The 23,388-nt window shown below is 43.3% G+C and overlaps 1 protein-coding gene across 2 annotated transcripts in view; it reads left to right on the top strand.

The window, feature by feature from the left end:
• The window catches only part of CEP112 (centrosomal protein 112), a 275,736-nt gene that overhangs the window by 237,450 nt on the left and 14,898 nt on the right, over positions 1-23,388 (top strand). For both annotated transcript variants that reach the window (XM_019542365.1, XM_019542364.1), the window contains one exon: positions 10,745-10,834. In XM_019542365.1, the coding sequence (XP_019397910.1) occupies positions 10,745-10,834 (90 nt within the window). The remainder of the gene's footprint in view (positions 1-10,744; positions 10,835-23,388) is intronic.

Genomic DNA, 23,388 nt, shown 5'->3' with positions numbered 1-23,388 from the left:
GACCTATTTTTTAAACAGGAGCTGCAGTTGACTATAAATAGACCGTGAGACCACCCGGCATAAAAGATGACTCTTGTCTGTGTGATCTTCAGACAGTCCCTGACTTGCAATCCCACATACAGATGAAGGGGCTCTCAGCTGGGTCATTCCAGTTTTGTCACAGCATATAGATTATCTACAAATATATTTATAGTTCGGGAACAAAATGCTCTGTAGTCCTCATTCACTTTTACAAAGATCGCTATCAAGCTTCCAAAGTTAGGTTTTTCTTCATGTTTTCTTCATACGCTAGCAGAGTGAAAAGGCATTAATGATTGTAATCTGAATGAAGGGGGTGTTGAAAGAGAGGTCTGTACTTCAGGATTGCTATTGGCACGGAGTGGAAAGTGGAACCACTCTTCTGTGGGCCTTGGTAAAGAGATCATTAAAACTACAGTAGGTAATTACAGTAGCTTTTATTACTGCATCTTTCATTAACTAATTACATTAATTTGGTAATGTTTGTAAAGCCTTTTGAGGATGAATAGCGCTAACGATTATTACCCTTAGTATTACTGCATGCTGGTCAAAATGCCAAGGTCTGTTCTCCTCGTGATGTGCATGCAGAGTTGCTATTACAGCCAAGAAGAATTATGGATTTGTATCAAAACGAGAATGTGGCCCTTACAGGCATAATCACGGCTCATCACAATATGGGTACCGTATTTCACACCCGGTGCTTCAAGACGAGTGTGCATTCAGAGCTTGAATGGAAAACATTTGGAAGGATTTTCCCTTCCCTATAAGTGGCTCCTCTTATGCATTCAAATGACAAGGAAAAACTACAGCTCCTGTTCACTCTGGCCCCAAATTCTTTATCACATCACTAAATAGTCTTGCCATTATTTTGAATAGGAGCAAAACAAGCCCTTGCTTGCTCAGGAAGTGACCTAAAGAAACAAGTCATTTTAGTTGCAGTAGAAGAACGTATTCCAGTCTTTTTGAAGAACATGTAAAATCTTTGCAGCAGCCACAGCCCAGATATTTCACTTCACGCACAATTAGGCCAAGACGGTGTTGGTTCCTGCCTACTGAAATCTGCCCAAGCTGAATTTTTATGCGCGACATCCTACTCTTTTTAACAATTTCCTGTAATTAAAGTATGAGCAGGCCATTTTTCATGTATTAAAAACTAAAAAGCAATCCTCTTTATATCACCATGTTATATTTGTTCATGTCATCTTTAAACATCTGTCTCTCTCTGTAATTCAATCTTGTAGCTAATGCCTTGTATTGTTTTTCCACTCTGAAAAGTGACTGTAATACTGGCTCCATATCAAATCTATACCATCTACAACTTTTTTTTTTAATCTGTCACCATTGCAGCCTCAGCCTAGGATCTAAATTGGCCTGAAGTCTGGTCTCGTGGATCATGGAACAGAATTATAAGATTTCATAGGCCAAATTCTGCACTAATTCCACATGCAAAACTATTGTTTCTAGACTCTGTTCTCAGTTACCAAGGACAGATTTGGTCTTACAAAGGAAAACTCAGTTAAACAGTCTATTGATGATGCTCAAGCCACTGTAGGATCCAGATTAGAGCTGTGCTAACTGGTAGCCTAGGAGTATAACATGACTTTTGTGCCAATGCAGACACAAGTACCAAGCATGCATATATCCTTGGATATGACCATTGCCGTTGATTTTAACTGAGAGCCTAACAAATGCTAGTGGAAACATTTCATAGGTGGAGAAAGGAAGCATTAAGAGGTTGAGTGACTGGCCAGAGTAATATAGGAAGCTCGTGGCAGGGCTACAGATTGAATCCAGATCTTGTGTCCTCCTTCAGTGCCTCACCACAAGCCCATGTCTCTCCTATTTTGTAGTGCACATGACTGCTTATTTCATATGCGATTCAGACTTTGGGAAGTGAATTGAAAACTCAGAAGCGGGGACAATTTGACTTGTTTTCAATTTTTTCCCTTCATTGTTATCAATAAATCAAACAAATGCGCCTTTTTTCTGTAGCCATAGTTCACCCACATTGTTGCAGCAGAGTTTATTATCTCATTTACATTTTTAAGTGCTTTTCAAAGTGTAGGATATCTGGACTGGAAAGCAAAACATTTCATTTCTTTGTTCTCGGGCCAACACAAAGCACTTCCAAGGTCAGGTATGGTGTAGACTTTCAACAGCAAACATGTTTACATGGCATTTGAAAGCCGGTTTAACTGAAAAAAAAATACTGTCTTTATGGCAGTGATGTAAGTCAACTCAGCAGACCTGAGAGTGCAGGATTAATTTTGTACCTTGAACAGTCTAACTGATTAAGTAAGGCTTTGTTTGGAAAAATGGAAACTGCTTTTGTGATTCAGAAAATGACCTGGATTTTTTTTCTCTCTTTTTTAACTACTACACGTTGCTCATCCCAGCAGTCACTAATGCAGGCACTGGTAATTCTGCGAGTAGAACTTGGCGTTTGGAAAGTGTAGTATAAAAGCTTACGTTTCCGTAAAACAAATACCTAGTTGTATCCCTGAGGAATTGGGGTAAATGCAGTTCATGATTTTTGAGACATAAGTCTACGTTTAATTTTCCAAAAGAGAGGTTGCATTTCGTTCCTGGGATAAGCTGTCAACTGCCGTTCGGTGCCTTTTAAAGTGCATCCTGTGTGAAGAGAGGAAACCTTGCCTGTCAGCTACAGAAAAGGGCTGATCAACCCTGGGTTCGCATCTTTCTCAAGTATTAACTGAACAAGACCTTGACTGGGCCACACTTTACCTTCTTACGATTCAAAGTCAAACTGACTATAAAAACCAGTGCCATCTTGGCTATATGCTGCATAACGAACATTTCAGCCAAGCTATCCTTATTAAATATGAGGTTTGAGGGATTTTCAGTGTAATTTCTACACGTCAGAGGAGCAGAGCAGAATTCTGGGAAGTTCCTATTTGAGCCTGTGCATTAATGAACAGCCCCTTGCCAGCTATCAAACCGAACGTGTCATACGTCCCAACTGTGACGTTACGGGAGGGTGGCACTTGCTCAAGTTCACGTGTCCGGTCTGTGGAGCATTTTGAAGTGGCTGTCTGGACAAGCTTCTCAGGTGCCGCCCAGCGAGTAATGCTGGGGGAGATTGCGCCCCTCAGCACAGAAAGGGAAGAATGGATGTGGAAGCTTTCTTAACCAGGCTGGTAGTGTTGGCCTCTTCATTTTTGCCGCTTAGCACCTGCTTTTCTCTTGCAACATGCATCAAAGTCCTTACTCTGTACGAGTGCAAGTCTCACACAGGATAATTACTTACCTGTAAGTCTTGTTTGCTGGAGATATCAGTATGCAGTATTCTCACTCCTCCAGCCATCTACTTTCAGGGTCTAGAAGCTACTTTTTTGAAATGGCTTTTATGTAATGGCCATTATTGGGATTTGGCTTTTCTTTCTGATTGTTTTACCTGCCATGCAAGCAAAGGAACTACCTGTATTTTCAGAGGACAGCATTTATGCACAACAAGTGCTCCCCTGTGGCCTTAGGTTGGTTAACACGCTACCACTCTACAGGGACCCTCACTGGTCAGAAGTCTTAAAAGGCTTCAGCCATCTCAATACACAACATGCCAATGACTAACATTCATAACAGATGATGGGAACAATCAGTAAAGTCACAGTGTATTCTGTGTTGGACAGTTTTGAATGGTTATTCCAAGAGTTTTGGTTTGTTGCATGTATACCCTCCTGCTATATAAAAATGTGTTGAGAGAGCATACAACTGTAGTGCCACATGTTCTGAATTTGAACGTAACTGTGTAGAAAATGTGAGCTTCCAACTGTAGAACAAAACTGGTTTTTATTCATTTAAACCTAATGTGGTTTCCCAAAAGATAAGTTTCCACTTAAGCTGGCTTAAGTCCTTGTTTACTCTCTTATTCAAACAACACGTGCATGCCCTGCTCTGGCAGTCACCATGTCTGGAGTGGATGGAACAAAGACAAGCGCAGAAACTTGAATTTCTCAAGTTAGTCAAATCCACAGGCCCTCAGATTTCAGTAAAGTTCCCAGTTGTGTTCAAATGTATTTCCATGCTGTAAAAAGTAATAACAAGCCAAAAGGAGGAAACTTGTTGAATGGGATGGCATTTGAACTAAGTCTCTTCTCTGCCACCAACGTGCTGTTTTTGCCTGCAGTGAGATCTTGGTGTATGTAATAGCTTCTTCTAAATTTTCATAATGTAGTCCAGTGATTTTTATTTTCTCCAAGACAAAAAAAAATCACACACACCCAGCCATCCCTTTTACACCACCAACAATCGTGTGGATGAATGAAACTTGCCAGAGCCTCTTCATGAAGGAAATGAGTCTGCTGAATGAGTGATATGACTGCACCTCAGTATCCCTTTACATCTATAGACATTTTCTTGTCTGCCTTTTTGAAATGTTACAGCTAATTGGTTGGTAGTGGTCACCATTGGTTTCACTGTGTGCATGTAGAGAAATGGCTTGCTTTTTAAAAAACTAAACCCAGGAATGCTTACCAGCCATGTTTGTACTAGCTATTTCAGATGAGTTTGCTAAGTCTGTCTCAGCTGATTTTCAAGTACATGAAAAAGACCACCTGCCCAGCAACACCTCCTACCCAGCACACATTTTGCCAGCTTATATACCAACATCCTACACCAGGATGGCATCTAAGCCTGCCTTACATATCTACGAGAGCAAGATTACAACTCAGAGTACAAATCCAAAGATATTACCGACCTTGATCCATACTTCAGCCACAACAATTTTAATAACCAACTCTTCCTCCAGACCATGGGCACAGCTGTAGGCACCAAAATGGCCCCACAGTATACCAGCCTTTTTATGAGCGACCTGGAAGAAGAATCCCTCAAGGACTGCATCATCAAACCCTTGCTATACTTAAGATATCTCGATGACATCTTCATCATTTGGACTGAAAACCTGCAGTCTCTGATTGAGTTCCATCCGAAATTCAACAGTCATCATCCCTCCGACTATCTCTTGAATACTCCAGCATCAACATCTCCTTTTTAGACATGATGATCACTATCCAGAATGGTAAAATACAGACCACATTATACAAGAAACCCACAGACCAACATACATATCTGCACAGAACCAACAATCGCCCTACACACACCAAGAAAGCTGTTATATACAGCCAAGCCCTCAGATACCACCGAACTTGCACTGAAGAGAACACCCGGGATTGCCGCCTCACCAATCTTAAAAAGGCTTTCACCCAGCAAAGACACTCCTCTAGAGAGAGAGATTGCATGTTTGAAAGAGTCACCCAGATACCACGTGAAGAATTGCTGCATATGGAAGAAAAACCCACACGAATCGCACACCGCTGGTTATAACATATCACCCCTCCCTGAAACCCATACAGAAAATCCTCAGACAATTGCAACCCATACTAGAAAAAGACCCTGTTCTTAAAGAGATCTTCCTAGCCTTCAAACAAGCATTGAACCTCGCTAACTACATCACCAGAAGCAAACTTCCTCAGGCCCAGAACACACCAAATGGATCTGGACCATGCCATGACAAGAAATGCAAAACCTGCCAACACATCTCCACCCCCACAATTACTACACCCCACAACAAAGCCATCAGCATCCCTGCATCTTACAGTTGCACCTTCAGAAATGTCATATATCTCATCCAGTGCACCAAGTGCCCTGATGGAAAATACGCAGGAGACACCGAATAACAATCGCGCACCAGAATGATGCACACCGGAAATCTATCAAAGACAGAAATACCCAATTACCTGTGGGGGAACATTTCTCACAAGAAAACCACTCTGTCTCCAGTCTCTCAGTCCTGATTCTCAAAGGGAACTTACAAAACACTTCTCAGAGACAAGCCTACAAACTTCACTTCATCAACCTCCTGGATACAAAAAATCACGGACTAAATTTAGACATTGGATTGATGACACATAACTTGCCTGACATCTGACTCCCCAGGTGCCTCTTCACTGTTTAACTGCTACATTCATCCCCCTTTTCCACCCAGCCTGTCTTTCACCCACTGATTCCTCAATTTTCATCCTGACACCAACTGCCTGGGTTGCATGCACACCAGCCCAGCCTCTGGCTTCTTTACTATTCATTCCATCCAGGAAAAGCGCACACCAACTGCAGAGACTTCCTCAGCCTGACGAAAGGGTTTTTAAACCCAAAAGCTTGCTAAAAATGTTTTTCCAACTATTTAAGTTGGCCTAATAAAATATATCAGATTCACCCAAAGAACTTTGTCTGCCTGTGTCCTTAGACCAACACAGCTACAACCTGCACCCCTGAAAAACTCTGTTCTTTTTTTATTTTAAATTCCCATCTGACAACTGCTGATTTAGGTTTTACATCATTAGATACATTTTGATTTGTAACTTGCCTTATCAGATGTACAAACATAAAAAATGCAAATCACATGAATAGCTTTTTTCATTATATTAGTGGAAATTTATCATGCCCCAAGATCTGTGAGCATACAAGCCTAGGTACATAATCAAAGACCGGTTTTCAGTATTCTCAGGGGCAGTGATAGCACAAAAAGGCCCTGGGCAGACTTGAAGTTCATTCTTGGGTCTGGTTAAACTTTTTGGCATTAGAACATGTAGTAGTTTTACAGCTTTAATACTTTAAAGTTAACACTTGGCATCACTTCAAAACAATGTGCAAGATTTATCATAAGTAGTCGTCTTATCTTATCTGAATAGCAATTTTGTCCTGTAAACGATTGGAGACTACAGTATTTTAGTGCCGTGGAAGAGAGAGAGATTTTTTTTTCTGTTAAATCTTTGTACTCCAAGTACTTTTAATGATTCTGATTTACTTACCGGTATTCCACGTTGAGGAAGCAGGTGATAGCCTTATCAGCATCTCTGAAAAAAGCATTAAAGGAACACAAGTTTGTTGGCCTCTCCTTCACAGCAGGATCTGAGGAAGCATACCTATGCTGTTCAGTTTTTCTAAAGTCAAAATGAGACGCATAGTATCATTTATTGCACACCTCCAATGCAAATGCCCATTTTCAGTTGCAGTCCGGACTTTGTTGAAATGTTTCTGGTGGTACAGGACCAATGTTCTAATTTCTCAGCTGTCTAAAGATAACCCTTAGTGCTTCCTTTGTGCATCCTGACACTTCTGGGTTGGTGTCAGTCTAGCATACATAATTTGTACTGCGCCTCACTTTGGCATTTATGGAATTAATGCTTGTATTCAAATTTGCACACACGACTAAGTGTTTAATAAACATGTATGTAGGGAGACCAGGTGTCCTAGTTTGGCTGGAACACTCCAGGATTGCATAGCCCGGTCCCAGCTGGTTGGTCAAAAGTCCGGTGGAGAGGCAGGGTGGCATGGTGTGTCAGACAGACAGGTGGGCAGGCACCACAGCTGCTGGGCGGGAGCAAGGCAGATGGACGTAGGTCACCCGAAGATGCCTATCTGAGGTCCCTACCTCCCTTACTCCCACCCAGCAGCAGCAGTGCCTGCCCACCCGCTTGCCTGGCGCACCATGCTGCTCTGCCTTCCTACTTGGACGCCAGCCCGGGACTTTTGACTAACTGACCGGGATCAGCCTATGGAATCCAGGGCTGTCCCGGTCAAACCAGGATGGATGGTCAGCCTGCATATAAGTAAATATTTAACTGGCATTGAGGCATCTACCAGTGACTTCACATAGAACTATGAAACTTGGTGTGTTTGTTGGAAATAATACAGATTGCCCATTCTTTTGGACAGGAACCATCTTTTCATTATAACATGGAACTAATAACTGGACCTGGATGTGGAACCACAATTTAAATAAATAAAACATTTGAATAGTTGTAGTGGTAATAGCAAAAAATATTTTTTCAGTGCATTTCATCTGATTTTAGTAAAAATTGAGACTATCTAAGAGTTAGCTAAAGATAAGATGCCATAGTTAAAGTTCCACTATCATTGTATTTGTGTGATGTATTGGGTTTGTACTCCTCAGCAGTACAGATATTAGATACTCTACTGATAGGGGAGAGGACAAGTTCTTTGCTTCAGAGAGCTTAGTTTACATAACACTGAATTCATTTTTACTGAAAACTCAGAATATGGTTCCTCAGGGAGAGGATCATTCTTTTACTTTAAAACAGGTTGGCAACCTACGGCCTACGGAGCTGGAGAGCTTCATTGGCATTTTAGTGGCTGGGGACTTTGCTTGGGTGATGGAGATGTGGGGGTGGCACTGTGGGGGGAGGGGCGGGAGGCTGCAGTGCGAACAGCAGTGGCACGGGCCTGGTTGGAAATGGCTGTGCTTGGAGCTAAGTTCCATGAAAGGAGCCCCCCCCCCCCCGCAAAGTGTTGCCAGCCCCTGACTTAAAGTATTGAAACACTATGAAACTATTAAATGAAACATGGGTTGTACAAATACAAAAAGCAGAGCTTCATAGACAGTTGCAGTCTTCCTAAAGGGGCCTACACTGTTCAAAATCTTCATCAGCGACTTGGATAAGGGGGTGCAAAACACGTTGTCCAAGTCTGCCAATGACACCAAGATGTGTGGAGAGGTAGGCACAATTAGATTTAGACAGACTATAGAAGTGGGCAGATAGTAATAGGATAGGGTTCAACGTAGATAAATGCAGGGTGCTGCACCTGGGGAGAAGGAATCCACAGCATACATACAAGCTGGGGAGCTCCCCCCTTGTGAGCACAGAGGCGGAAAGGGATCTTGGAGTCTGTGACTGACGGGCCTTCTAGTATCTCTCTGGGGAGCTCTGTTTTCCTGGTTGATGACTATTCGTCTTCCGGACCGGTTTGTCTCCGTGGGTGATCTTCTCCCACGTCACCAGAAGACCCCACTCTCGCCTGCCACGACTTGATGTTTCCTTAGTGGGGCGGGGTTAGTTCACGGGTCCCTCGGTGGCCCGGGCTTGGCCTGCCGGTCGCACGTGGGGCTCCGCCGCCCCTACTCCCCGGCCTCATGCCACCTCTGGGATCCACTTCCTGAACCTGCTCCGCTGCTTCTGCCGGCTTCTACTGCGGCTCTCTTACTTGATCCCCCAGTCCGTGGGATACCCTTATACCTCTACTTAAGGTTGACCTCCTTATAGGGGCCTGTACCGGAGCCTCCTCTGCACCCTCTATAGACCCCAAGCCACAAGCCCTTCACCCAATGCTAATCTTCCCCATGTGCCGTTACTAACTATATTGTTAATCCCTCCACCAGATCCTTATAAGCCTGGATAGGGAGGAGAAGGGATTCCGCCTTAGTGGCCCTCTGTTTGCCCCACTCCAGTTCCTTTACACGACGTCCACAGGTCCTGGCGGCGATCCCGCCCCGATCTCCCTTCAGCCCGGTAACTCTCAGCTTTTTGCCCCTCTTCGACGGGTCCCGTACCTACCATCACAGAACTTACTTCTGGGTCTCCAAGCTCTCTCTGGATCATCCTGATCCCCTGTCGCTCACCTGCTCCACCGCTTCAGACACGATCTGCCGTTGTCGGGCTTTCCTTTAGGGTGCTTCTCCCTCCGGCGCTCCGACCCGGCGTGTCCTGTCCCCGGGATCCCTCACCGCCGCTTTCCCGGCCCGTCGCTCTATCTCCGGGCCATCTGCTGCCTCCGGAGCGGCGGCCGCCATTTTTAAGTCTCCCGGCCGGTGTCTGACGTCATTGTCAGCTGCCGGCCACAGCTGTACACAGATGCGGCTGACAAGCCACGCGGGTTCTCCCTCCGGCGCGGCATTCCTCTCGTCCCGCCTTTCAGGTAAGTTTTCCCTGCTTCTTTGGGTCCCGGGACAGAGTCATTATTGACTCCAAGATGAACATGAGCCGCCAATGCCAGACTGCAGCCAGCAAGGCCAGCCAGACCTTGTCATGCATCCACAGATGCATCTCAAGCCAGTCCAGAGAGGTGATGCTCCCCCTCTACGCGACATTGGTCAGGCCGCAGTTGGAGCACTGCATCCAGTTCTGGGCACCGCACTTTAAGAAGGATGTGGCCTGTCTTGAGAGGGTCCAGAGGAGGGCCACCCACTTGGTTGGAGGGCAACAGGGCAGGCCCTATGAGGAGAGGCTGAGGGACCTGAACCTGTTCAGCCTCAGCAAGCAGAGGCTGAGTGGGGATTTGGTGGCTGCCTACAAACTAAGTAGGGGAGATCAGCAGCAAATAGGAAGGGCCCTATTCCCCCCAGCACCACCTGGGGTGACGAGGAACAACGGCCAGAAACTGCTGGAGAATAGGTTCAGGTTAGAGATTAGGAGGCACTATTTCACTGTTACGGTGGCTAGGATCTGGAACGAACTTCCTAGGGAAGTGGTCCTCGCTCCTACCTTGGGTAGATTCAAAAAGAGGTTGGATGAATGCCTGTCTGGGGTCATGTGATCCTAGCGTGTGCTCCGGCCAGTGGCGGGGGGTTAGACTAGATGATCTGTTCAGGTCCCTTCTGACCCCTAACTACTATGAAACTATGAAATGAGCTAAGACTAGAGAGCTCCGTTCTGTTCCCCTTGCCTCGGGAAGGTGGTAACCTGCTCCTGCTCCTGTGATCAGTGGAACTGCCTGTGTAGAAAGGGGCTGCCCAGCACAGCAGAATCGGGGCTGTCACTTGTTAGTGGCTGCCACAGGCTCTCAAAAACAGCCAAGATGGAGTAATTTCCAAGCCCCATTACATCATCAGCCAACTGAATTGCAATCATTTGAGTGTTTCTCTTTCATCTTCTGAATTTTCACGTGTGTTCCATGTTGATTGATGTTGTTTCAGGCTTTACAAGATGGGATGGAAAACTATTGCAATCAGGTACGGTCTGCAGAAAAAAAGATGCAGCACAGGGAGTTGGAGACACAGGAACAGGTATGCCGCACTTTCCTACTAGTTTTCTTCCCTTTAGGCAAAGAGGGTCTGCATTTGAAAACAATATCTTGCTTCAAGACAAAGTGCATATTTTCCTACCAAATTTTCAGCTAGCTTTCCTTTTTTTGTTTTTGTTAATAAAAGAGAATTAAACTGTCTGAACCTCAGGGGCAAATATTTATCCAGTGTTCCCTATTTCAGGCTGGCATTTCAACTATTTTAGCTGTTATATGATGTATTTGCTCTCAAGCAGCATTATTTTTAATAGAGGTTTCTTGCTACCACTTCAACCTGTCATTTAATGGCTTGTGTTTAAGGTAATTATAATTTGGAAACAGTTGGGATAAAAATAATCTTTCCTGTTGATCTTCTGCATTTGTTGCCATAGTATATTGCACATAAATGGCTCCATATGATTCACACTGCTAAAACTATCTTGAGCATTTCAGTGAAATCAGGGATTCATAACATTCTGTTTTCCTCAGTCTGTTCCGTGGAAAAATATACTTTATGCAATTTACAGGTGGGGTAAACAGATATTATCTGTTTTGTTAAGTAAAATTATAATGGAAATGTGCATTAGAACCATGCCCTAGATTGGAAGTAACAAAAGTAGTGAAGGACTAGTCCTATGGCCTACCCCTCTGGCCCCGCAAGAAAACAAGAAACACTTGTGAAATGCTTCTAATCATGGTTTGCTGCCAAAGTACCCACCGCTTTCTTTCTATGTAAGATGCTGTGTCTTTACTTCCAGGACTAATCATGTTTTGGGGTGATTATCATGAAAGAAATCGTTGCAACGTTAGGCATAGGTTATTGCATTCAGTACTGGGGAGCAGGCCTTCTGGCACGTTGACATACTCTGTTTACCTGCGACTATGCACTGAGACAGTGGCAGAGTCTGGAACAGCACCCATGGGTCTTGATTCCTACTCCCTGCTCTGCCCGCCAGCGAGCTGCCCAGCCATCTCACGTGGGTGTGCCACAGGCTCTGCCTACTCTTTCACCCCACTTGGTGCATTCCTTTAACTCTTTGTCCAATTCACTCTCCATGTCAGTATCTAAAAAGTTTCAATTTCTGTTGGTGCCTGTATTAGTTCATGCTACGTATTAGCTCTCAGCTGAGTGCTTCGATCATCCCCAGCCAGTGGCTGTCCAGCCTCCTCTTGAACAGCTCCAGTGATGGAGTCTCCAGCTTCCCTGGGCATCTATTCCACTGCCTCACTATTCTCACTGTAAAGAAGTTTTTCTGGATATCCCATCTAAATCTCCTGTGCTGTAACTTCAGGCCGCATCATTCTCTCTGCAACAATACAGAAAAGGTGCTTTCCTCCTTCTTCGTGGCAGCCCTTCAAGTTCCTGAACATTGCAGTTATGTCCCCTGTTAAGCAGCTTTTCCACAAACTGAACATGCTTAGCTCCTTCAGCCTCTCCTCATATGACTTCGATCAACTTCGTTGCTTGCCTCTGGATCCTCTCTAACATCTCCATGTCCTTTTTAAAATGTGGAGCCCAGAACTGCACACAGTATCCAGATGGGCCTAACCAGTGCTGAGTTGAGAAGTACGATCACCTCCCATGTCTTGAACCTCATGCTTCAATTGATGCACCCCAAAACTGCATTTACCTTTTGTGCAGCTGCATCACACTGCAGACTCGCACTGAGTTTTTGACCTACCAAGACTCCCAAGCCCTTTTCCATAATACTGCCATCCAGCTAGGTGTCACCCATTTTATATTTGTCTTTTTAATTATTTCCACACTAAATAAATGGACAACCAGCTCAGCCCACAGATCTGTTTTATTGCAGCATCACACAGCTGGAGTTGGAGTTCCATTTTAATTACTCTGAATTGTCAAGTCCAAAATGGTTTCTACTTGGGTGTACTACATTAGTATTGGAAAAGACTGACATACAGCCCCAGTGACTTAAACAACTGTCTTGTCCAAATATTCTCTGCATTTGAATTGAGGCATTTTGAATGAACTGGGTCTGTCAAACACATTTGAGTTTGATTTTTTTTAACATATAAAATGTTCGGTAGCTTTGTTGTTAATTCTCTCCCTGTGACTGTTAATCTATTAGTTAATCTACCTCTCCAGAAGTTCAGTGTCTTAACTTGCTTCTCTGTGTTATTCCTTTGCTGGACTACCCATAAACGCAGTCAGAAAAGGGGCAATAGCAGTACCAGCTTCAGATCAGCTGATTTGGCAGTCGTGATCTTCCAGGCAGTTACTTGGAACTTTCTCCTACTCTTACCAAATATGATTGTCTTGATACCGCATTGCATAAAGGATCGAAATTTGCCTTGGCACTATTACAAAGGACAGTTTCTTGGGCTTTTTACATGTCTGCTCAAAAAAAGGCGGGGGAGGGGGGAGGTGGTTTAAACTGCTTCTGTTTTTCATTAAAAGTAAAAATCCTGTGTTTTGATTCTATAACAACAACAAACAAATGAATGAGACATGAAAAATATTTTGTTGTGCTTTTAATTAAAAACAAAAAGCTGTTTCTTGTTAAGGCTTGTTGGGTGGTATCTTAGTGCTCCATGTTTGTCTTGTTTCAATGGGACATCTTTATAACTCTGTTGTTTCCAAAAGCGACTGACAAATTCGCTAAACTTTAACCCTTTGATAGTAATCCTGTTTCTTACTGATGCAGAATTAACCTAGTCCTTAACATTTATCAAGACAGAAACAATCAGATACTTGCATATAAAGATTATCCTAAACAAAAACCTATATTAAAAGAACACGGAGGCTGGAAAGCAGTAACGCTACTAAAATTAAGCACTATTGATTTGTATGGAGTTCTGTAAAAATGTCTTTATTGTTTATGTACCAAAGCATTTTGTTTGCTCGTTTGATTACCAGTACACCTTGAGCAGATGGGTTCATGTGCTGTCCATGTCCTTTTTCCCAGATGTTATAGCTGACTTAGCCCCGTGAAATGGCTTAAGTCACTCGAGGTATTCCTTGTAGTACACGTATTACATTGTCCGCACTGAGTCTAATTTACCATCATACTGCCCACTTCTGTAGCCTTAGGCTAAGGTCAGAAATTACACATAAACCAGTATAAGTGATCAGAAGCCAGTCTAAACCTGTAACAGAACAAAAGGTCAGTGCACATACACTGGTTTCAAAATGACAGAGTCTGGTTTAAGGTGGACTTGGAAGCAGGCAGTATCAGATTTAATCGCTTTAGGTTAAACTGATCTATTAAACTTCTGTTCTAAACCCCATTCCAACATAGGAATAGGTTGCAGTTGCCCAGCAATCCCAGGATGCTTTGCGGCCCCCACCTTGCAGGGCGGGCAGTCTTGCCTCTGCCACAACTCATCTGCTCCAGCCAAGCCAAGCAGCAAAGGCTCTGCTACCCAGCCTGGCCGTGGGGGCGGGGGAACAGAACCCCACCCCAGTCCCCCAGTCGGGGTCTGCACATTGTGGTGGGGGAAGCTTGTCAGCCTCCATTCCCTCCCTCTCCCTCACCGTGGAGATGTGGGGAGCCGGTGAGAGGGCAAGGCTGGGGCAATCACAGCCTGGCGAAGCTGGGAGGCATGTGGGAATGCCCCTCTCCTTCTGGCCTTGCCCAGTGCAGACATCTACCTAACTTGGCCAACTGAAGAGTGAATGTGAGTTCTGTTCATTAACTGTCTAATCTGCACAGTCTAGAGAATCCTGCATAGATTGGATCAATTCCATGTTAGGCTTTTTGACTATCTGCACTTAGTCTTAAGTACCTCCTAAGTTCCTCATAGCCTTCTCTAGCCTTCATTAACCTAAATAATTTTACATCTTCTGTATAATTATATTTTGCCCTCTCACTATTAACTTCATTAACAAGTAAGAGGCAAGTAGAGTTTGCATCAGTAGATTAGAGAAACATGTTTTCCCTATTGAGTTCCTGGACCATTAAAACAGCCCCATGGAAATTTCTACATGCTTCCTACAGCCATTTCTTCTTCAAAAAAAGAAGTTCTGGCTGCAGAATAACATGCAAATGTTCTGTATTCCATGTTGCCTAATGTTGTTGTCTTTAATAACTGCATATATCCAACACAGGGTCAACATTGTCTAAGAGTTCATTCAGGATCTCTTATGGGAAGAGCTACATCCTGCGCTTTATTAAGGAAGGAGTTTTTGAATAATACTGCTTCTTGTCAAATAGTCATCTTTATAGAAGTCTCCTTGTTGCATCAACCTTATATTCTACATGTGGCATCAGTTCATGGCTTAAATTCCACTAACTTCAATTATAGTTAAGCATATGCTTCAATTTAGACACGTATTTCAGTGCTTTGCTAACAATATGAACTTAAACATGTGTAAAGTGATTTGCTGAACTGGACCTATATATGCAGCTATGGTAGTTACCTCAATGATTTTCTTGCTTTAACATGTTTAGGATTTTTTGTGGGGGGGATATTCCATTACATTTCAGCCTTTGTTTTTTATGTAATTGGGAGAACCCAAAATATACAAATGCTTATGGCTGCTACAGTGCTCTTACAGCTGGGAACCATACCCTATAAAAATTTCAGAAGGTAGATCTCCCTAGAACTTTACCATTTTAGACACACAATGTTTTTAAGTTTTCAAAGAATCCTGGGTAAATTGTATGCTTGGGGAAGATGGAGGAAAAATAAAGATACTTCATGACAATCAGCAAATGAACAGTGTAATACAACTCCTACTGTACATAGCTGAAGATGTTTAAACCATAACAATCATTCTTACGGGTGAATCAGTCAAGTCACAAAAAGAGCCTTAAAGGAGAGAGAGGCCATGCAGACAGAAAATCAATTATGTACAATTCATGGATATTTTTGAGGGCATGAGGGAGACTTCCAACACAGATTTTCAAGCCTTTAATTTCCATTTTCTCAAATAGATTAAAACAAAAGCAGAGGGGAATTACATGACTTAGAGTTGTGTAGAGGTATTTGGATGGAAATTCACTTAACACAACAAAGCCACTCAATTTTCTTCCAAAGTGTAAAATGAAAACAGGAGCAATAACTGCAAGAAAGCTATGATTCAGTAGCGTTTATTGAGTTTTCATGTTTAATGCTTATTATTCTGACTTGGTTAATTTTTTATGACTGTTGGATATTTACCACATCCAGTCTAACTTTTGGTTTCCATGCCAACTAAATATATTTGTTCTCAGAGACTGCTATGATGCATCATTGTGAATTTTTGGTTATTATGTAGCACAGAGAAATTTTTAACATTTGCCACAACTTGTTCTCAATGGAAACTTCAACAAGGCCAGTACTTGCTCTCTTCAGTTTCTGGGACCGATGAGCAAGCATTTAGAGCATTTGGATGCCCAGCAACTTGCTTCTTTGTAAAGCCCTCTGTGACAATGGAGGCTAAGGCTGTGCAAAACAGCACCGTTTCGTTTTGACTTCCATTTCGCCAGGACAGTGTTTCATTTCGAGTTTTATTTTGTTTTGAAACCACTGTTCCATTTCGTTTCATTGAAACTGTTTCGCTGTTTCAATGTTTTGCCCATAGGCTATAATGGGGAAGCATGAAACTGTCTATGACTTTGTCATTTCTTGCCTGATTCGGATGAAACTTGTAGGGATATGGTAGCCCCTTTTGAGGCCATGAAGCCTTCGAGCTTTCAAGGAGATAGGTGGAGGGGTTTCTGGAAAACTGCACCTTAAAGGCTTGAAAGCAAAACTTGTGTCACTTGTGTGTAGCAGAACGGTAGCATTAGCAGCATCTCAGGCAGCCTAACAGTCAGAGTCAATATCAGAGCAGTCCTTCATCCCTCCTCCTCCCCCCTCACCTTATTTACTGTTCCCCTGCAGGCAAGCCCAGCTTCAGCTTCGAAACTCGAAACATTTCAAAACTTTCTAAATGTTTTGACTGCCCTCATTTTGTTTCGAGGCTGTTTCAAAGCCCTTTGTTTCATTTCAATTTTGCTCTTTTGAGCTTGAAACAAGTCAAAACAGCGTTGAAACAAAACAGCCGGCGAAATTTTGCACAGTCCTACTAAACATACATTTTTATCGCCTAACTTTTACTGTCCAGATTTCCTCTGATGCTATACGAGATGCTATGTCACCATGGCAATGAGCTACAGTGATGGTAGTGTCAGTGGACGCAAACTGTGATGCTCATTGCTACTGCACAGTAACCGCTGTGCAGTCCTTTAGTACGTGCTAAACCTTTAGCACGTACTAAATGACTTTGAAATAATAACTGAGCAGTTGGCACGTGTAGACATGCCGAGTGTGCGTAACGATTAAGCACATGTACCATGCAGTTGTAGAAGTGGGACAGAAGGGTGTAGGGATAGGGGACAGTTTACTTAAATATAAAATTGAGTTTTAAATCCTTGAGATATCCCTAGAGATGAGATGCACCCACTCAATCAAATCAGCCAGACCATGAGAAAACAATAGCATGCCTTAAATCTTAGGACTGGTAGACCCATGGTTGGGCTTCTTCATCAGAATACCCAGCCACCAGTCTCTTTCTGCTGTGTCAGTGGAACTACAGTGCCACAGATGACTGCAATCACCAGAATATTTTTTAAGTCAAAACTGGCACCTGGAATGTCCAAATGTTCTCAGAGAATAGCCCTACATAGAGCACTCTAAGAGTACTCTAACATCAGGGTCCAAAAGCTACACATTCCTGTAGCAAGTTCTGCATTTTAAAGTAAAGGATACAGTTTTCCTGTCAAGTGCAGGGCGCAGGCCCTTGCCAGCCACTCTTCCCTATACACCCAAAAGCAGTCAGAGCTTCAGCAAGAACCTTCTGTTGTGAAACCTGGAAGAAAACAGCAAGTATCACACAGCAGAAGTGCTGTTATATCTGTGCCATGTCCTCCAATTGCTTCAGCCCACCAGGCTTAACCTTTTTGAAGATTGCTGCCACAGAAGCAGGAAGCCAAGTCTGGATCTGGATGATGTTTAACCAGAAAAGTGACTCCATGTTATAAGCCCTTGTCTGGTTGTTGGCTGCAGACCACCCTGATTAATACTTGGACCTACAGATTCTCTGGTGATGATGAAGAAAGTGTGATGGCAAGGTATTTCCATCCATCCTGTATTTCAAGATCAGTTGTTGGCATTTCAAAAGTCTTTCTAAAGCCTGTTCTTGAAGAGCACTCATTTTTCTATACTTTGGCACCACTCTGTGTTGCTGCTTGGGGGGAAGAAGCTTACTTCCCTGCTGTGCCTGCTTGCATGCTCATAAATTGTTGCTCTGCCAACATCTCAACTTCTCTGCTGGTCAGCAAAGAATAGGGTACATAGTGAAAAGAAGATAGAGGGAGCAGCCAGAATAACACAGCTCTTTGTTAGCTGTAATGTTTGTGCCACCTGTAACCTCAGAATCCAGGGAAGGCACGACACAGAACTTTCTTGCTCATGCTCATGGAGAGTACATTTAAAGTCTCATTAATTGTATTGAAGTAGAAAATAATGTAGAAGAGCAATATATGGGCAGTCAATAGGAAGAGTGGTACAGTAGTATTAGCACCCTGTCGGTGTAATCTGGGAGAATTCTCCCAGGTTTGTTTTCCTGGTAGAAAACAGAGATGCCTGAACAGACATACAACAGAGAGCTTGTAGCACCGTCGCTGAGCAGTCAGTGGCCCCTGTGCACGCATCTCAGTGTGCTCTGCAGACTCCCTCAGTCTGCCTGGAGACAGATGGCAGTAGGGCACAGGACAGTCCTGACTGGCTGACTCAGACTGCTCAGGGTTAGCCTGTGTTTCCCTGCAACACAATTTTGGGATTGTGAAGGGGGCTTGTTCTGCTACCTGCTCAGTTGGAGCAGTAAAGTCCAGTGAGCAAAATGCTGTCTCCCTGGAAGGTGGAGGAGGAAGAGAGCAGGAGCAAAGAACCCTGGGCTGTTCAGGGACTGTGTTGTGGCTTCTCTCAGAACATGTATGGACATTGTTTCCCAGGAGGAACTCTCCCACAAGTGATTTGGGTTGTTCCTGGGTTATTTACCTCCCAGAGTGGCCATGTTTGCTCTGGGAGAAAAATTCTGAACATCTGTATGTTCTTGGTTTTTACTGGGAGGGACAGTGACTGAATGTCTGTACATGGCCCTTGTGCATGCAGTGCAAGATAAACTTCTCTTAGTTCAGCTTTCTCATTAATTTTGGAGCTCACAATTGGTAATATAAAGTGGGTATTGTAATTGAGAGCCCTATTTTACCATCTCCATGTTGACTATTGGTTCATTGCACAAATAGTTCCATCGATTTCAGTAGGACTACTCATAAGGCATAAGCCAGACCCAGAGTTTTGTAAAAATATCAAGATCATTGTCATAAATAATAATGTAGTATACGAAAGAAAAAATAAATAAAAACATTGACATTCTAACAAAAATTGATTGCAGAATTTGGTACTAAATAATAACCATTACCCAGTTACTGATTCCTTTTTGCCTGACTTTATCCTCTGGAAAAATAAGGTTCTAGACTAGCAGAAAAGACCAATGTTCAGATGATGGAAAACAGATTTTCAGATAGGATTTGCAAGGGTTTGGAAATCAGTGGAGCTGAGACATATAATGAAGTTGTTCCATATGCCAGGGAAGAAAGCTTCCGTAATAGTGGAAAGGTTGTGGGAGAGGAAAAGAGGAAGGTGATGGTAAGTAACTTTGGTAATCAAACAGAACCTGCTAGTTAAGTACAAAGGTGTGACTATTCCATAATATCAAATGAATTGCTGGATTGAAGCGACTATCTGGAAAGGGGAAGTGAAACAGGAGACTGAGTATAAACACAGTTGAAAGGGGAGAGAAATTTTACCAAAAAAAATAGAAGTAAAACTGCTCATATGCAGGAAATACAGAGCATGTTAAAATGTCGGTTCTTTGTATCATTCCTGTGAAATATGAGTGAATAGAAAGAGAGCTTTCCTCTTTTTAGGGTTACCATGCAATACTGGGGAGTGCTTCTGCCTGCATGCAAACAGATGAGGGAATTGTGTTCGTTCTGAACAAACAGATTTTGGGGGAAGTATTTAATCTAGAACTGCAAGGGGAGAATACAGATAGTCAGAGGAGGAGAATGGTATACTTGAATGAGCTGAACGTGTAGAAAAAGGAACAGGAACAAGGTGAAGGAAGCCTCTTTTGTCCTACGCATTGTTTGGAAGAGGGTGAGATGCTAAAAGAAGTAGGCCATGATAGCAAGGGGTCCCGTTCCTCTCTCCGTGGTGTAGAGTGCCTGGCTGCAGTTAAACACAATACAGGTTCTTATTCCAGGATTTAATACGAGCTGGTATTGACAGCATACTTCTATGCTGGCCTCTACTTTGTCTATGTTTTTATCCTAATGTAGTCCATGTGTTTGTTTTACAATCCGCACCCACAGCCATTGGTGGAAATACACGTACAGTGTGTAGCAGCGTCTGTTTTCTGGACCAAGCAAGGACTTCCAGTAGAAATGCTGAAATATTTGGAGGTGGAAAGGCCCAACAGTCTTACCAGTTGTGCTGCTTTAAAGAAGGGGTGTTTGTTTTGAAGTTTAGATATTGTTAAAATGTTATTTTGTAAAGGGGGTGGGAGGGAGGGGGATTGCTGCTGTGTACAAAGATGCCAGCCAAAATTTTAGGCATCCTGAAAATGCAGGGCCTCATCCTACATGTCCCTGAACCCCATAACTCTCATTAACATCAGTGAGAGAATCACTGAGAGCACCCAGCACCTTGCAAGGTCAGATGAGAAGGCCGTAGTGACTGGAGAGTAAAGCTAGAGTATACAAGTAAGTCCCACTGGTGGTGTCAAAATTCTTCCAACTGTATTCTGGACTGAATTATTGTGATATCATCTTAGCATTTCTCTGCCATTGACTGAAGCGTGAATTAGTTGCATGTGTTTGTCAGGCCATCCCTGTGAAGATCAGCTAGTTGAGATTTCTGTTCTTTGCTCCAGGTCAGCATGTGCTGGGAGCACCGTGGAAGCCTCTCCCTTGCAGTCCAGGAAAGAGAGGGCCACTCTTTGCAAGCAGTTGTTTCTTTAGTCACTTCAAGAACAGCAGAGACGTGAGCTGAAAGAATAGCAGTGATGGGTCCTGCAGGATGAGGGGTGAAGGAGCCAGGGATCCTCACATTCCAGCAGTGACAATGGAGGACCCCTCAGGACTGAGAGGTGGAGGCAACAGTGAGAATTTTTCTAACCACAGCATTCCTAGTTACTCTGGTGTTGACAGTAAAAGCTTTTATTCCTATCCAGCCTGTGTAATCCCAAGAATGTTGCTCTTGCCATATGCAGCCTGCTGGGTTTTTTTTTAAAGTTTTGCCTGGCTTCCCTTCCTTTGCAGTTATAAATTATATAGACTCTTAGTGCTTAACTACAAACAGAGGATTTTCCAGGTGGGGGATCTGGGTTAAGAAAAGAAAGATATTGAAATACAAGCCAGTGAAGTAATAAGGTCTCTTGGATGCAGGTTGAAAGAAACTGACTTAGAGCAGAAAGCTCAGATTGTGCATTGAACATTTCAGCATAACTGGAAGTCCCCAGGGGTTAGTTAAACAGCAAGGCAAAAGGTGTTTTGGACTCTCAAATGGTTTACTAGCTAAAGACAAAAACAAAAAGGTCAGCTGTGCCACCAGCTTATGTTTTATTGAAATTTTGAAAGCAGGATAGGTTCTGTCGCTATATTTATTTTCCCATCATGGAACAACATGGTGCCTGTTGGACCAGATCACGCGTTTGTCGGGTCTTGCTCAGTTGCTGTTTTCAGTTGAACAAATTCCTGAAGTTTCTGATGCTTGCTTGTAACTTTTGAAAACTTAAGAACAGTGCTGTCAAATTACATATTGTATTTCTTTAAATCTGTAGGAACCAAGTTTCAACATGCATTTCTGAGTGTGGGCAGAAATTCCAACCTCCCACCCCTGAAATAAGAGAATATGCGCACTAAATAGCAAAGAGGGTTGTTATTGTAGTCGGTTGTGAAAATAAGGCAGAATGATCAAGCATGTTTCTTGGTTTCAAGAGTGCTTTGGGGAATCCAGTATTCAAGCCTGAGATGAGCAAGTTGGGATGCTTACCTACAGCAAAACTGAAGTGTTATTAAGGACTTGTTAGAGGGGGAAGAACCTGTAACTTTATGAAACTGAGGATTTGGATAACCAAGGTCCTTTACTAAGGAGAGAGCTGGCTGGTTGAATGATTCACGATAGATGGGACCCCGGGGAAACTGACCAGGTCCAAGGGACTGCAGCTGGTTTCACTTGGAGCTTGAAGAGTCCAGGATTGGTCGCTGCAGCCAGGAAGAACAGAACGAATCTTTGTTAAATCATTAGTTCCACATACCCGATTGGCAATATTGACAATAACATGGCGCTTGCTGGAAATGAACCTATCTGTCTTCACATCACCTGGGTAAAGTAGCTACATACTGGATTAGTAATAGTCACCTTTAGGGATAGTGGCAAATATTTAACACGTGCTCCGGGGCTGAAGGGGGCAGTGCTTTAATCAGAGCAGCTCCAAGAGCCACTCTGAAGTGCCGCGGTGTCTCGTGTATCAGCGTCGCCACTTCAAAATGGCAGCGGGGGCGCTTGAGCTAAAGCTAAAGCTCACTGAATGAGCTTTAGTTCAAGCGCCCCGCTGCCATTTGGAAGCGCAGGGATGCTGATACGCAAGACGTGGGAGGCTGCTGGAGCATGGTAATTGCTACGCTCCAGCAGGCTGGATTAATCGAGTCTGCTCCAATGCGCTGTAATTACAGCACGTCAGAGCAGCCGTCGCACTCATGTAGAGGTGCCCAGTGAGACTTGAGTAGGAAACTAAATGATTTTCCCCGTGCTGCAGAATAGTGATTAAAGGTTAGTAGTGCCTGGGTCCTTTGCTTAAATCACAAGGTAACACATTTCTTTATGCGTTTTGGACCTTGCGCTGACTCCAGAATTATCGCAGCAGTGTCTGTTTTCAGAGATGAGTATTGAAGAAACAGATGCAAATACTTTTTTCAGACATTTCTGATTTAAACAGCATTTTTTCCTGTAAACCAGATGCCATGCTTTAAATAATGTAGGGATATATTCCAGAGAACAGAAGGGGGTATTACTGTTTACATCTCATTCGCATAAAATTCACAGAAAATGCAACAACATTTAAAACGCATGAAATGTCACTATACTCACATGTTCTGATCACTACTTAATTTCCTGTCTTTTGAATAGTACAGAATTGATCATATATAAAATGCAGTCGAAAACTTAATTAAGTCAACTGCTGGCTGGGTGTCATCAGATTTTTGCAAAATCCTAGATTCAGTCCTGACAGAAAGCAAGTTTAGGAGTTTTAGTTTTTGGAAATCCTCAGTCATTCCACTTTGTTTCCTTTGCTTGTATTTTGCTCTCTCCCTGTGCTTCTCTGGCTCAAACCATGTTAGGAAATCTGGACTGAATTGATTTCATAGATTTCATAGACATCAGGGCTGGAAGGGACCTCAGGAGATCATCGAGGCCAGCCCCCTGCCCCAGGGGCAGGAAGTCAGCTGGGGTCATAGGATCCCAGCAAGATAAGCATCCAATTTACTCTTGAAGGTGTTCAAT

This window comes from Crocodylus porosus, unplaced genomic scaffold (assembly GCF_001723895.1).
Source record: "Crocodylus porosus isolate Cpor-Errol unplaced genomic scaffold, CroPor_comp1, whole genome shotgun sequence".
Classification (NCBI taxonomy): Eukaryota; Metazoa; Chordata; order Crocodylia; family Crocodylidae; genus Crocodylus; species Crocodylus porosus.
Note: the sequence above shows the minus strand (reverse complement) of the source record. Positions and strands in the feature narration are given on the sequence as shown.